Raw genomic sequence first — 12,531 nt, 5'->3', positions numbered from 1 at the left:
CTGTGTTCATCCAGCACCACATCTTAAAATTGTAACCTCAGTTGTTTTAAAAAGAGAAAGCTGATTGTACTGTCGACATTGATCGGACTTCTAGTCTGAAGAGATTTCCATTTAATTCTGCCATAGTTTGCCACTGTCTCTGCCTGATTCACGCCTGAACCCTTGCATTGTTTCTGGAAGGTCCTTTTTTCAGAAAGTTCTATTGCATCTCGTGGGTCTCTGTCCCCAGGTTCTGGAACATATCGGTGCAGGAGGTGAATTTGAATGGGGGTGCAGCTGTGTTCCCATCAAGGAGCAATGGTGCAGTATGTTCCTCTGCATCAATTCAGTCTAATGTCACAAGGCAATAAAATCGAGAGAAAGAGGACAGCAAAGTTCCTTAAAAGAAGTAATAACATTGCCTCCTAATGTGTAATAAAGGGCCAGTAATATTCCAACATTCAGTGGATGGTGCCAATTATTTCAGGATTGGGGAGAAATGGGAAGACCAGACTGTGGATGCCAATGAGGTTTGATCAAACAGTAACTTTCAACGACCATGGAACAAGGAATTAGGATCTCGGTCAGTAATTAGCTGAGTTGATATCTGTCACAAACAAGACTTAAAACAATGAGCTGCAGTTTGCTTCTCTTTAAATGGGGTTCCAAACTGACAACACTTTGAGAGGAGATCTCAGGCTGTTCGTTGACAACTCACGCAGGGTATCAGCTTGAAATTCCACTCTTTATCCACCTGCCTGGGTTAACGGAGGAGGCAGTACCTTCAAGTTACTCTCTGGAGAGTCGAACAAGTTTATTTGTAGGGTTTGTGTCAGTGAGGTTCTTTTTTAGTTGAAACATTTATGAATTGGTGTACAGCTTAATCCCTTTTGAACGCATCATTATTGCAGAGCAGCAGGTGTGACTCCAATCTTCAAAAAGGGACATGGATTAGATCGAGGGAACTACACAACGGTTGACTTGTTGTCAGTAGTAGGAAAACCAGAAGAATCATTCTAAAAGATCAGAAAGCACAACATGTAGAGAAGATAAATATAATGAAAACATACAGCTTGAATTTCTAAATGGAGGGTCAGGATAAATCAATCATATTCAATTCTTTGAAGACCTAACAGACAAAGAAAGTGAGGGAAATGCAGTAGATATTACAAACTTTTAAGGATAGCACCTTTCACAAGCACAGAGCATGAAAACACCCAGTTGAGCAAGATTTTGGAAACATAGCCGCTGTCGTCATTTAGGAAACGTGGGAGCCAATTGTACAAGCTCCACCAAGCAGAAAAATGAACATGAGCAGATATTCTGTTCTTGCGACTTTGGATGAGAGGTAAACATTGAGCAGAGTGCCTGCCCTTCTTTGCAAATCTGCCATGGGATCCTTTCTGGCCGCTTGAGGCAGAAGACAAGAGCTTGCTTTTAACATCTGTACTGAAAGGAGAGTGCCTTCAGTTTGTAATGCTCCTGGGAAGTGTCTGCCCAAGACCGAAAGAAACAACTGAGAGTTGCCAACGCAGCCCAGTCCATCTTCCATCCATTAAACTTCCTCTATACTTCCCAAGTGGAAAGCAGGCAACATAATCAAGGAGCCCTCCCACTCTGGTTATACTCTCTTCCATCGGGCAGAAGATATAATAGTTTGTATACATGCACAAACAGATTCAAGAACAATTTCTTCCCCGCTGTTATCAGACTTTTGAAGGGGCTTCTCAAATGTTAATTCTGATGTCTCTCTCTGCACCATCTCTGCGGCTGTAACACTGTACTCTGCACTCTGTTCTGCTATCCTGGTGCACTTTGTAATGTACGACCTGCCTGTATAGTACACAAAACACTACTCTTCACTCTATCTCGGTACATGGGACAACAACAAATCAATCAATCATCATGTTAAAGGTGTCATATAAATATAAGTTGCTGTTGTTCAACAATGCAACACTCCCTCAGTATCACACTGCATTTCTCTATCAACCTCTGTTTTCCAAGCTAAGGGCTAGAACCTAAAATGTTCTGAATTAGGGTAGAAGCAACTCACTAACACAGCTAACATTTCTATGGACTTTGATAAAGTGCCTGTGATAGTCAGACGGCTTGTAATTGGCAACATTCTCACAGCTGTCACCACTTTATCATATTGTGTTGGGTCTGCTTCCCTTTGTCATTTATGTAAATGTTTTAGGTGAGATTATAGGAGGTACAGTTAATAAATTTGTCGATCACATCCAAATTAGTGGTAGTGTGAAGAAGGTTATGTAAGATTACAAAGACATCTTGATCAATTGGGTCTATAAGCTGAGGAGTGGCAAATGGAGCTTAATTTGGATAAATGCGAGGAATTGCGTTTTGGTGAAACAAGCAAGAGCAAGACTCATTCAATTAAAAGTAAAGCCTTGGGTAGTGCTGTAGAACAGAGAGACCAAGGGCTTCACTTAGATAATTCTTTGAAGTTTGCGTCACATGTAGATAAAGTGGTTAAGAAGGCGTTTAGCACACTTGCCTTCATTGCTCAGACTTTTGAGTTGGGACGTCATGTTGAGGTTGTACAGGACATTTGTGAGGCCTCTTCTGGAGTACCGTGTCCAGTTCTGGTCATCCTGTTCTAGGAAGGATATCATTATGCTGGAGTTCAGAAAAGATTTAGCAGGATGCTGCCAGGAATAAAAGGTCTGAGTTATCAGGAGAGTTTGGATAGGCTGGGATTGGTTTTGCTGGAGTGTAGGAAGTTGAGGATGACCTTATAGAGGTTTATAAAATCAGGAAGGACACAGATTGGGTGAATGGCAGATGTCTTTTCCCTAGATTAGGAAATTTCAAGACTAGGGGATATATATTTTAAGGTGAGAGGAGAAAGATTTAAAAAAGACATGAGGGGCAATTTTTTTTTACACGGAGCGTGGTTCGTGTGTGGAATAAACTTCAGAGGAAGTAGTGGATGTGGGTACAGTTACAATGTTGAAAAGACATTATGATAAGTACACGAATAGGAAATGTTTGGAGGGATATGGGCCAAGAGCGGGCAGGAGGGACTAGTTTAGTGTAGGACTATGGTCGACATGGGCTGGTTGGACCGAAGGATCTGTTTCCGTGCGGTATGACTCTATGCATCGATGACTCTATCTAGGATATCCTAGTTAGATTTGCTGCTTCCAATTCTTCTTCTGGTAATAGTTGAACCTCTCATACCATATGGGGAAAGACGTACATGCAACATCTTAGGCAGAAGATAGACTTACTCTTGATGAACAGGAAATAGATTTATTACATATTACTCAATAATTAGTTGAATCATATTCAAGATACCTGGCTGCCTCTTGTGACGGATCAGGCTCAATTTAAGAGTAAGTTCACATTGCAGCTACAAAACCATTCTCACACTGTGTTGGCAACAAGCACAGAAGCAGAACCAAAATAAGCTGAGACATTGGTAAGCCCCTCCCATAAAACCTTTATCCCCTGATAGATGGTGTTTATCTTGTGATGTCAGTGAACCCTCTCAGGTACTAACCAGCAGTGACAATCAGGGCAAATGCCATCCAGATTTCTTGGGAATGTGGGCCCTATAAGGGTTGAGAGAGTGCTGAATGAGCAGGAAAGGTTTTTGATCAAATCATGTCCTTAAAGAATTTTGATGAAATGTTAGCGTTCTGAACAGTGAGAATCACTCCTTGTGTTGGGGCAACATTTCCTGCCCTCTCTTGTCGCATGTTTGAAGGTGGAACGGCCATTTAATTAGCTATCTCTCATACCCTTCTCACCTCTGCCAGAATTAGGCTCTGGGCTGGGATCCCCACAGAGGACACAACTTGCCCTGTTGCTATTTGATGCCTTGAGTTTGTCATTTAATGACTGCTACAATTAAGGTAATAGCAGGCCTGGCAACATGCAACATGCATGATGGGTAAAACTGCGCAGCTAACTTGCCATTCCCTGGATTAGTCCTAGATCAAAACCACTCACCATCGGGAAGCAGTATCCTGCTGAGAGCTACCCCAATTCCCTTCCAGACCCTCTCCCTGCAACTCCCAGACCATGACCTAGCCATGGCCTAAGATGCTGGTGCCTATCGTTCCAGTAGCAGACACAGGCGCCCCGGTGCCGTAGTGGTGTACAAGAGCTGCCAACCTATGATTTGTCTACCCTTGCCCCCAGACCAGGATCCTGATCCTGGTGAAAGGCCTACCATTGGCCTTGCTACTGCTTGACTGGGCCTCTCACTGAGACTCCACTTAGCACACATGAGATACCCCAATGCCCCATAAAAATTTCACCAGCAGTTATCAGGGATGTATTCATGTGACAGAACTACTGATGTGATTGTAATGAGGCCAGCCAGGTGGACCTCATAGAACATGAGTTCCTTGATTGGGGCTGTTAACGTGATCCAATTAGGGAGCCCTGGCTGACAGATAGCAACAGGAGTATCAGAGGTTCTGTTCACTCTAAGAGATGGCTTTAAGGGAGGTAGATCAGTGTCAAGGACTCTCCACATGTAAATAAACAATGACTTGGATACCGGCCTCTGTGGGGTTAGTTCAGAGGCAAGAGAGAAAAGTACACGCCTAAAGAAATTTGTTCACAACAGTTATCTTTGAGTTACAAGAATTACAGAGTCACAGAACCTTACAGCACAGAAACAGGCCCTTCGGTCCAACTTTTCCATGATGAGCAGCTTTCCCAGACTGAACTAATCCCATTTGCCTGTCTTTGGCCCATATCTCGCTAAACTTTCCTATTTGTGTACCCATCCAAATGTCTTTTAAATGGTGCAATTGTACCCACATCTACCATTTCTGCTGGCAGTTTGTTCCATACCCGCTCCACTTCTTGTGTGAAAAAGTTGCCCTTCAGGTCCCTTTTATATCTTTCCCCACTCACCTTAGACCTATGCCCGCTAGTTTCAAACTCCCCTACCCTGGGGAAAAGTCCTTGGCTCTTCACCTTACTTATGCTCCTCATGATTTGATAAACCTGCATAAGGTCATCCCTCAGCTGTAGGGAAAAACGTCTCACCCTATTCAGCCTCTCCTCATAACTTAAACCCTCCATTCTAGGTAACATTCTTGTAAATCTTTTCTATACCGCTTCCAGTTCAATAACATCCTTCCTGTAGCAGAGCGACCAGAAGTATATACAGCATTCCAAAGGTGGCCTCACCAATGTCCTGTAAGGTCGTAAACCAGCTGATTACTTGCAGTTGCACAGATAGCCCAATAGTGGCTTGTTGGAACTGTTCATTACAGTGAAATGACTCAATTCTTTGGAACTTTTATTGACATAAAAACAGGATTTTCTTTCCCCTGCGGCAATAAAGTACTAACTATGTTCTAAGAGATGGAGAATAGAGATTAATTAGCTGAGACATGATGCTAGCAATTCCCGTGCCATTTAAGAATGTCAGGGGTGGCACAGTGGCACGGTGGCTCAGTGGCTCAGTGGTTAGCACTGCTGCCTCACAGCGCCAGGGTCCCGGGTTTGATTCCAGCCCTGGCAACTGTCTGTGTGGAGTTTGCACATTCTCCCTGTGTCTGCATGCGTTTCCCCCAGGTGCTCCGGTTTTCTCCCACAGTCCAAAGATGTGCAGGTTAGGTGGATTGGCAATGCTAAATTGCCCCTAGTGCCCAGGGGTGTGTGGGTTAGACATGGGAAATTAGGGGAATGGGTCTGGGTGGGAGGGGCAGTGTGGACTTGTTGGGCCAAATGGCCTGTTCCACACTGTAGGGATCCTATGATTCTATGACACTTCAAGCATCCTAGGGGAACCACTTGTATCAGAACATTCTCCAGCAGCCTGAGCTCAACTGGAGACCATATGGAGTATCAAGGAGATTAAGAGTTTTCTTAATTGTATGCTCCAGGAGGTGGCCATCCCACACATCTCACATACAATCCATATTTCACACCATCTGGCCATTTTCTGGTCATAGACATCCTAACATCTGGTATCTTGAAGCTCAGTTTCCAAGAACATGGCCCAGCTGAAGTAAAGGTCTAAATCTACAATGGAGATTTTTGCACGTCCATTTACGTGCACAGTGCAGCTCACCTTCAGGAGGTGCAATCTGATTCAAGCGTTGGAAGCTCATGTCATCCTGCAGGTTTTCCTGAGTGAGTAGCCACTCAGCAAGACGTTCGGTGCCACATGTTTAGGTGCCACCTACAACTCTATGAATAGCCACAGTTTAATCTCCAAGCCCAGGCCTAGTTTGGGAGCCTATCAAATTCTACCCCCTCTCCTTAAATCTATCAGCTGTCCATGGACAACTCCATACACATTTTATGCTGACGATTTTGTTGAAAAATATCTGAGATTTAAAATGGATATTAGTGGCAACACGACTTGTGTAAATGAGAAGTGGGAAATTGCAGTCAAAATCACTTTCCTGTAATATTTAAAAATCACAAAGGGGAATGTTAATTCTCCAAAATAGATGGGTTGGGTACAGGTAGGATTTTTTAAATATATGATTTGTTCATAGATGTGAGTGTTGCTGGGCAATTTATTGCGCATCACTAACTGCCCTTGAGAAGGTGGTAGTGAGCTTTTTTTTGGGGAACAACGATCATCCCTTGGGCGAAGATCCACCCAAAGTTCTGTTAGGGAATGGGTTCTGGAATCTTGACCCAGCAACAGTGAAGGAGCAGCAGTAGAGTTCCAAGTTAGGCTAATGTGTGTGGCTTCAGGGAGAAATTTGGATGTTCTTATGCATCCTCTGCCTTGTCCTTATTGGTGGTAGAGGTCATGTGTTTGTAAAGTGCTGTCCAAGGAGTCACGGCATGAGTTGGGATAAGCCTATCTGGCATCATGCCATTACTTGGGAAGCTTGATTCATTCAACACTGTCATCGAAGACCTGGCCCAGCATGTTGTCATAATATTCCTTAAATTAATCTTTCAATGCTTGTAAGGTTTAGTATCTAGTGCCTCGGGGATAGTTAGGCTACTAGTAACCGAAAAAGCTGCGGGTCAAGGAGCTTGCCAGGAGAATTATTTTTCCAGGCAAATGACATGAGGAGGAGGTGAAAAGCAACAAGTAATTCTCTTGACAAATCTCCGGACCAGCAACTTTTTCAGTTACTGGGAGCCTAACTTTCTCTGAGGCGCCAGATTCTAAAACTTTTCAAGAGTTGACGTGGTTATGGAATATTACGATACAAGCCTCCTCTAATTTTGAGATGCTGTTGGTTTTACTTGGCAATTCCAGAACCATTGGGATTTCTGACCTAGTTAAGACAACCTCTGAATGAGACTTTGGTTTAACCCTCATTGAGATGCTGAGAGACCGCTTGGTATATGGGATTAATGATGTAACTGTGCAAAAGCACCATGTCTGGCTTTATCATTGGAAAATGCAACAAGTGGAGGATATGAGTTGCAGGACATTCTGATGGAAATGGATATCCTCACCAATTCGACTGAGCTTGGGGAACATCACTTGAGTGAAGGCAATTCCATAACCTCATTCAGGACAAATCCTGAACAGAGGGACTCTAGGTCACCTCACAACTAAACCCCAAAACAAAGCCAAGCCTCAGTCAAATTGGTAAAATGTTCTTCAGCAATGGTTTCAGCAAACCATTATAGTTGCTGCCTGTATACAGATTCAAGACAGCAAAAGATTGCCACTAGACCCAAGTTGAGTAAGAGAACTTATAGGCCAGTATCTAGGAGAGTGCACACACTGGAAAGTCCACTAATACCTTTACAGGCATAAATTTGTAATAATGGACTGCAAACCCCTGCTAGGTCTACTTAAAGAGGACAAGGCAGGGCTGCCCATAGCTTCAGGCTGAATTCAGCGGTGGGCTGTAATACTAAGTGCGTAAAATTACAAGTTGGAACACTGTCTGTGCAAATGAGGATACATTGAACCACCTTGCACTGGCAGATATACCACTGGTGGGACCACCACTGGAAGAGTCTGTAATGGTTTTAAATTTTCTGGATACACCTCCAGTCACAGCTAAGAATTTCAGACTTTGGATGCAGGAAGATCCGGCCCTGGCAAAACTGAACAGCTGGTGGTGATGGGGGAAACCGAAGGGCCATCACAACCAGAACTGAAACCTTTTTGGACCCAGAGACACCAGATCACAATGAACGGGCATATTATTATGGGGAGTAAGAGAGATTGTCCCGAGCAAAGGTTGCCACCAGGTACTGGTTGAACTCCGCCAGGGTCATCCAGGGGTCTCCAAAATGAAGATGTTGGGTAGACGTTAAGTCTGGTGGCCAGGATTAGATACAGATACAGCTGCGTGATGGGGCAGTGCCAACAAGGACAAAAGTTACTGCCAGCAATGCGGGGAATGTGTTGGCAGTAAAACCTGGACTCAGTTACATGTTAACTATGCAGGTCCTTTCTTGGGCTCAATGTTCTTAGTCATTGTGGATGCCCACTCATTCGTCAAACACAGGGACGATGATAGAGAAACTGCACACATCTTTTGCAATACACAAACTTCCGAAAGTGTTGGTCACAAATAATGGCCATCGTTTACCAGCAGGGAATTCAACTATTACCTAAAGTCAAATGGTATTTGTCATATAAGGACAGCCCTATAACATCTATCATCCAATGGTCTGGCATAAAGAGCAGTCCAAATTTTGAAGGTAGGCTTGAAGAAACAACCCAAAGCTTCGCTAGATACCAAACTGTCCCAGTTCCTATATGACCAGCTACAGGGATAGCTCCAGCAGAGTTTCTATGTAGGTGAGCTACTGTGTGTTACACACTGCCCATATCAGAGGCAGAGTTGGACAAAGCTGACACTAAGTTTTAACACCCCAAGGAGAAGCTACAAAAAAAAGAGCTGGCCTATGTTCTCGGACTCGGAGGGTTATAGGGATGTAGTGATTGTAATGAGGTCAGCCAGTTGGACATCATAGAATATGAGTTCCCTGATTGGGGCTGTTAACCTGGTCCAATCAGGGAGCCCTGGCTGACAGATAGAAACAGGAGTCTCAGAGGTTCTGTCCACTCTGAGAGCTAGCTTTGAGGGAGCTGGATCAGTGTCAAGGACTCTTCACGTGTAAATAAACAATGACTTGGTGATGGGATACCAGCTTCTGTGGAGTTATTTCAGCTACAATCCCCCAGGAGCGGAGCAAATCATTTCTTCACCACATTTGCGCCCTTTTCCAAAAGGGTTCTTCACAGAGGCTTCACTAAACAGATGGGGATATGCCTCATAGAATCCCTGCACTGCAGAAAGTGGCCATTCAGCCCAGTGATTCTGCACTGACCCTCTGAAGAGCATTCCACTCGGCCCCCTACTTTATTCCTGTAATCCTCCATTGACCATGGCTAATAGTCATGATGGGGTTCATTGCCCCCTTATATCCTTATGAGGATGACAAGTACAGAGATAGGAAATTAGGAGCCTGCATCTGGGAAAAGGACTCCCCCACCCCGACACAGGACAACCATTTGATCCTGATGTCAGGGTCCCGGATCCTGCTGGAATATCCCACCCATTGTGTTCCACAGATGGACAGATAAAGTGGACTGTTGTTGATCGATGTTTTAATCTTAAAACTCATCAGGTGATACTTTACATCTACAAGATTGTGGAGGGACTCGAGAGGTGTGAAAGGCGGAGTCTCTTTCCTCTTCTGAGGCAAGACTGGAACTGGGGGGATACAGATAAAGAACAAGGAGTGTCCCTTTTCAGACAGGGCTGAGTCTTGTACATGTTGTAGAAATAAACACAACAGCTGATGGTCAGGTTAGGGTGCCGTCACAAATCCTACTCTCTGTCTGGATCTAAGGAGAGGAAGAGACATACAAGACTTGTCACTGGACTGGTTATCCAAGGGGGCAGGCTAACCTTCTGAGGAGAAGAGCTCACATCCTAACATGGCAGATAGTGAAATTCTAATTCAATAACAGTTTGGAATTAAAAGCAAGCATAATATGACTGAGTAACGGATGATGATGGTCATAAAATCCCATCTGGTTCACTAATGATTTGAGGGGAAGAGATCTGTTATCCTTTACCCATTCTGGCCTACACGTGACTCCAGACTCAGAACAGTGTGGTTGACTCTTAACTGATCTTTGAGATTACCAAGCTAGCTACTCAGTTGTGTCAACCACCTGTGAAGTTTGGGGAACAGTGGTAGAGAATGAACTGTTAGTGAGTCTTAACACGAAAGGGCACTTGTCTTAAAAACAAGATGTACTTTACTGCATTATAGCAATAGATACAAGGCAGATTGGTTAGTTAGACATCATTGTTAAAACTATCAGAGTATAGGGATGCCCAATCTGAACTCCATCATGCTATTGAGCTACATTGTTTATTTTTTAATCTAAGATTGCATGGCACTCTCAGGTTCAACAGAGGCAAACACAGTTCCCAGTATTAACTCTTTGAGAACCATTAGCATATACAACATTTTCCCTCCAACCCACCCTTGGAGCATTTCATTCCCATGGTCAATGGTCATATATTCAATTTTATAATTACTTTTACATTTGCCACCAACCATTCTTGAAAAAGCTCCACAGAGGCTGGTATCCCATCACCATGTCACCATGTCACCATGTCACCCTTTATTTGTCCATGAACAGTCCTTGACTTTAGCACTTTCAGAGTCAGCTCCCAGAGTGTCAGTATCTCCAACATTCTCCTTTTTATCTGTCAGCCAGGGCTCCCTGATTGGGCCTGACTAACAACCACAACTGACATTCTATGAGGTCCAGCTGGCTGACCTTGTTACAATCACTACACTCCTCATTTTGAGTCTCTGCTAAGACTAGGGAGCATATTTTTAAGGTGAGAGGAGAGAGGTTTGACAAAAGATACATGGGGCAACTAAGGTCAAAAAGACACGACCAATACTCACTCTATCCACACGGATAAGGAGAACCACCAATTCAACTGGGACAAGCAAAGCAGAGACAAGCACGGGAATTCCTAGAAGCCTGGTTCTCCACAAAGAAGGCCATCAACAAACACATAGAGCTAGACCCCATATACACTCCACTGCGAAGGAAAACCGGAAGTGAGGTAATCCAGCTGAATGGACACCAGAGTTTAAAAACCAGGTGGGAAAACACAACAGCGCTTAATCGGAGGCTGCACTGATGATGTTACCCAGCAGGGTAATGAAACATCTGCGGAATAACAAACCAGCTCGGTGAGCCAATCAACCACAAGGGGCAACTTCTATTCCGTGTGGTTTGTGTGTGGAATGAACTTCAAGAGGAAGTGGTGGATGTGGATACAGTTACAATGTTTAAAACATTTTTGGATAAGTAGATGAATAAGAAATGTTTGGAGGGAAATGGCCCAAGAGCAGGCAAGTGGGACTAGTTTAGTTTGGGATTATGGTTGACATGGACTGCTGGACAGAAGGGTCTGTTTACGTGCCGTATGACTCTATTACACAAATTAAGGCAGTCTGGAAGCTCCACAATCCTCCCAGAATGTGTTCTCTTTGTACTTGGGAAACTGGTGGATCTTTGGCTTTGAGAATTGTTGACCTTGATTCTGATCGCCTGTGAATCAATCTGTTGGTGGATAATCTTCTATCTTTTGGGTCTGCTTCATGAAGGATGGTGTTCCTATTAAACCAAGAGCCAAACCATTATCTTATCTGGAGCACCCTTACTCTCCTGAGTTCCCAGCACAGAGGAACTCTACCCTGTTGATTCAGGGAGTTGGCCAATAACATTATCTGGATGGAGGGCAGGCATTTTATCTTTTGGATGTCCATTAAGGAAGATGGCTACTCTGTTGAAGCAAATTATTTCTCCTTTGCAGTATCCTTAATTTCTGTTTGATTGTGTGCTGCACCTATGGACATTAGTTTGGCTTCCATGGAGTCACAAACAGCTCTACTGTCTTTTGGCCAGGTTAGTCTTTATTCTCAATCTGCTGATATGTCTCTGCTGAGGAATGTAAGCTCTTTAATGCAACTTTTTTGGAGTAGTTTGGATGTCTTCATTTATTCTCGGTGCATGTGCAGACCTTTTCACATCCTTCATCATCTTACTGAAGAATTGCTGCTTATTTAACGTTATTCAAGATGGCGGACAAATAGCTCGTCCGCTCCCATCTACTTTCTTTCGATTCTTTTTCTTGACTTCTTTTTGCTTTTGCTCGATTTCATTTTTCCTTTTCTTTAAAGCCTGGAGGCTGGCAGGTGAAGGAGGAGGCCTCCGGTGGCAGCAGCAGCGATGCCAGGACGAGTTGGACACGACCACCACACCAGCCCTGGGTCTCCTGGCAATCGGGGAGCAGGTCTCAGGCTGACTCCCCTGGCCTGGACTCGCAGGCTGAGCCAAGGTTCCAGGTCCACGACTAGGCCCGGTCGCCTGATGGAACGGTAGTGTTGGCGGAAAGGAAAGAGGAGGTCCCTGACAGCTAGCGTCTGGCGGATGGGGAACAGGAAGTATGGAGCATCCCCAGGCCCATCGCTCCAGCTTGGTCATGGCAATCGTGGAGCGGCAGTGGCAAAGGCCTATAATTGAGAGCCCAGAGCCCGTTACAGAGACCCCATTTAAGAGAACCTGGCTGATATCAAGCA

General features: G+C 44.2%; 1 protein-coding gene across 1 annotated transcript in view; it reads left to right on the top strand.

Annotated features, from left to right (window-relative positions):
- Window positions 1–12,309, top strand: part of LOC109921465 (annexin A2-like) — a 145,568-nt gene extending 133,259 nt beyond the window's left edge. Inside the window, exon 13 of the mRNA XM_048617029.1 lies at window positions 12,133–12,309. Coding sequence (XP_048472986.1) covers window positions 12,133–12,309 — 177 coding nt within the window. The remainder of the gene's footprint in view (window positions 1–12,132) is intronic.
- The last annotated feature ends 222 nt before the right edge of the window (window positions 12,310–12,531 follow it).

This window comes from Rhincodon typus, chromosome 36, assembly GCF_021869965.1.
Source record: "Rhincodon typus isolate 14 chromosome 36, sRhiTyp1.1, whole genome shotgun sequence".
Lineage (NCBI taxonomy): Eukaryota > Metazoa > Chordata > Chondrichthyes > Orectolobiformes > Rhincodontidae > Rhincodon > Rhincodon typus.
This window is presented reverse-complemented; position numbering and strand designations above follow the sequence as displayed.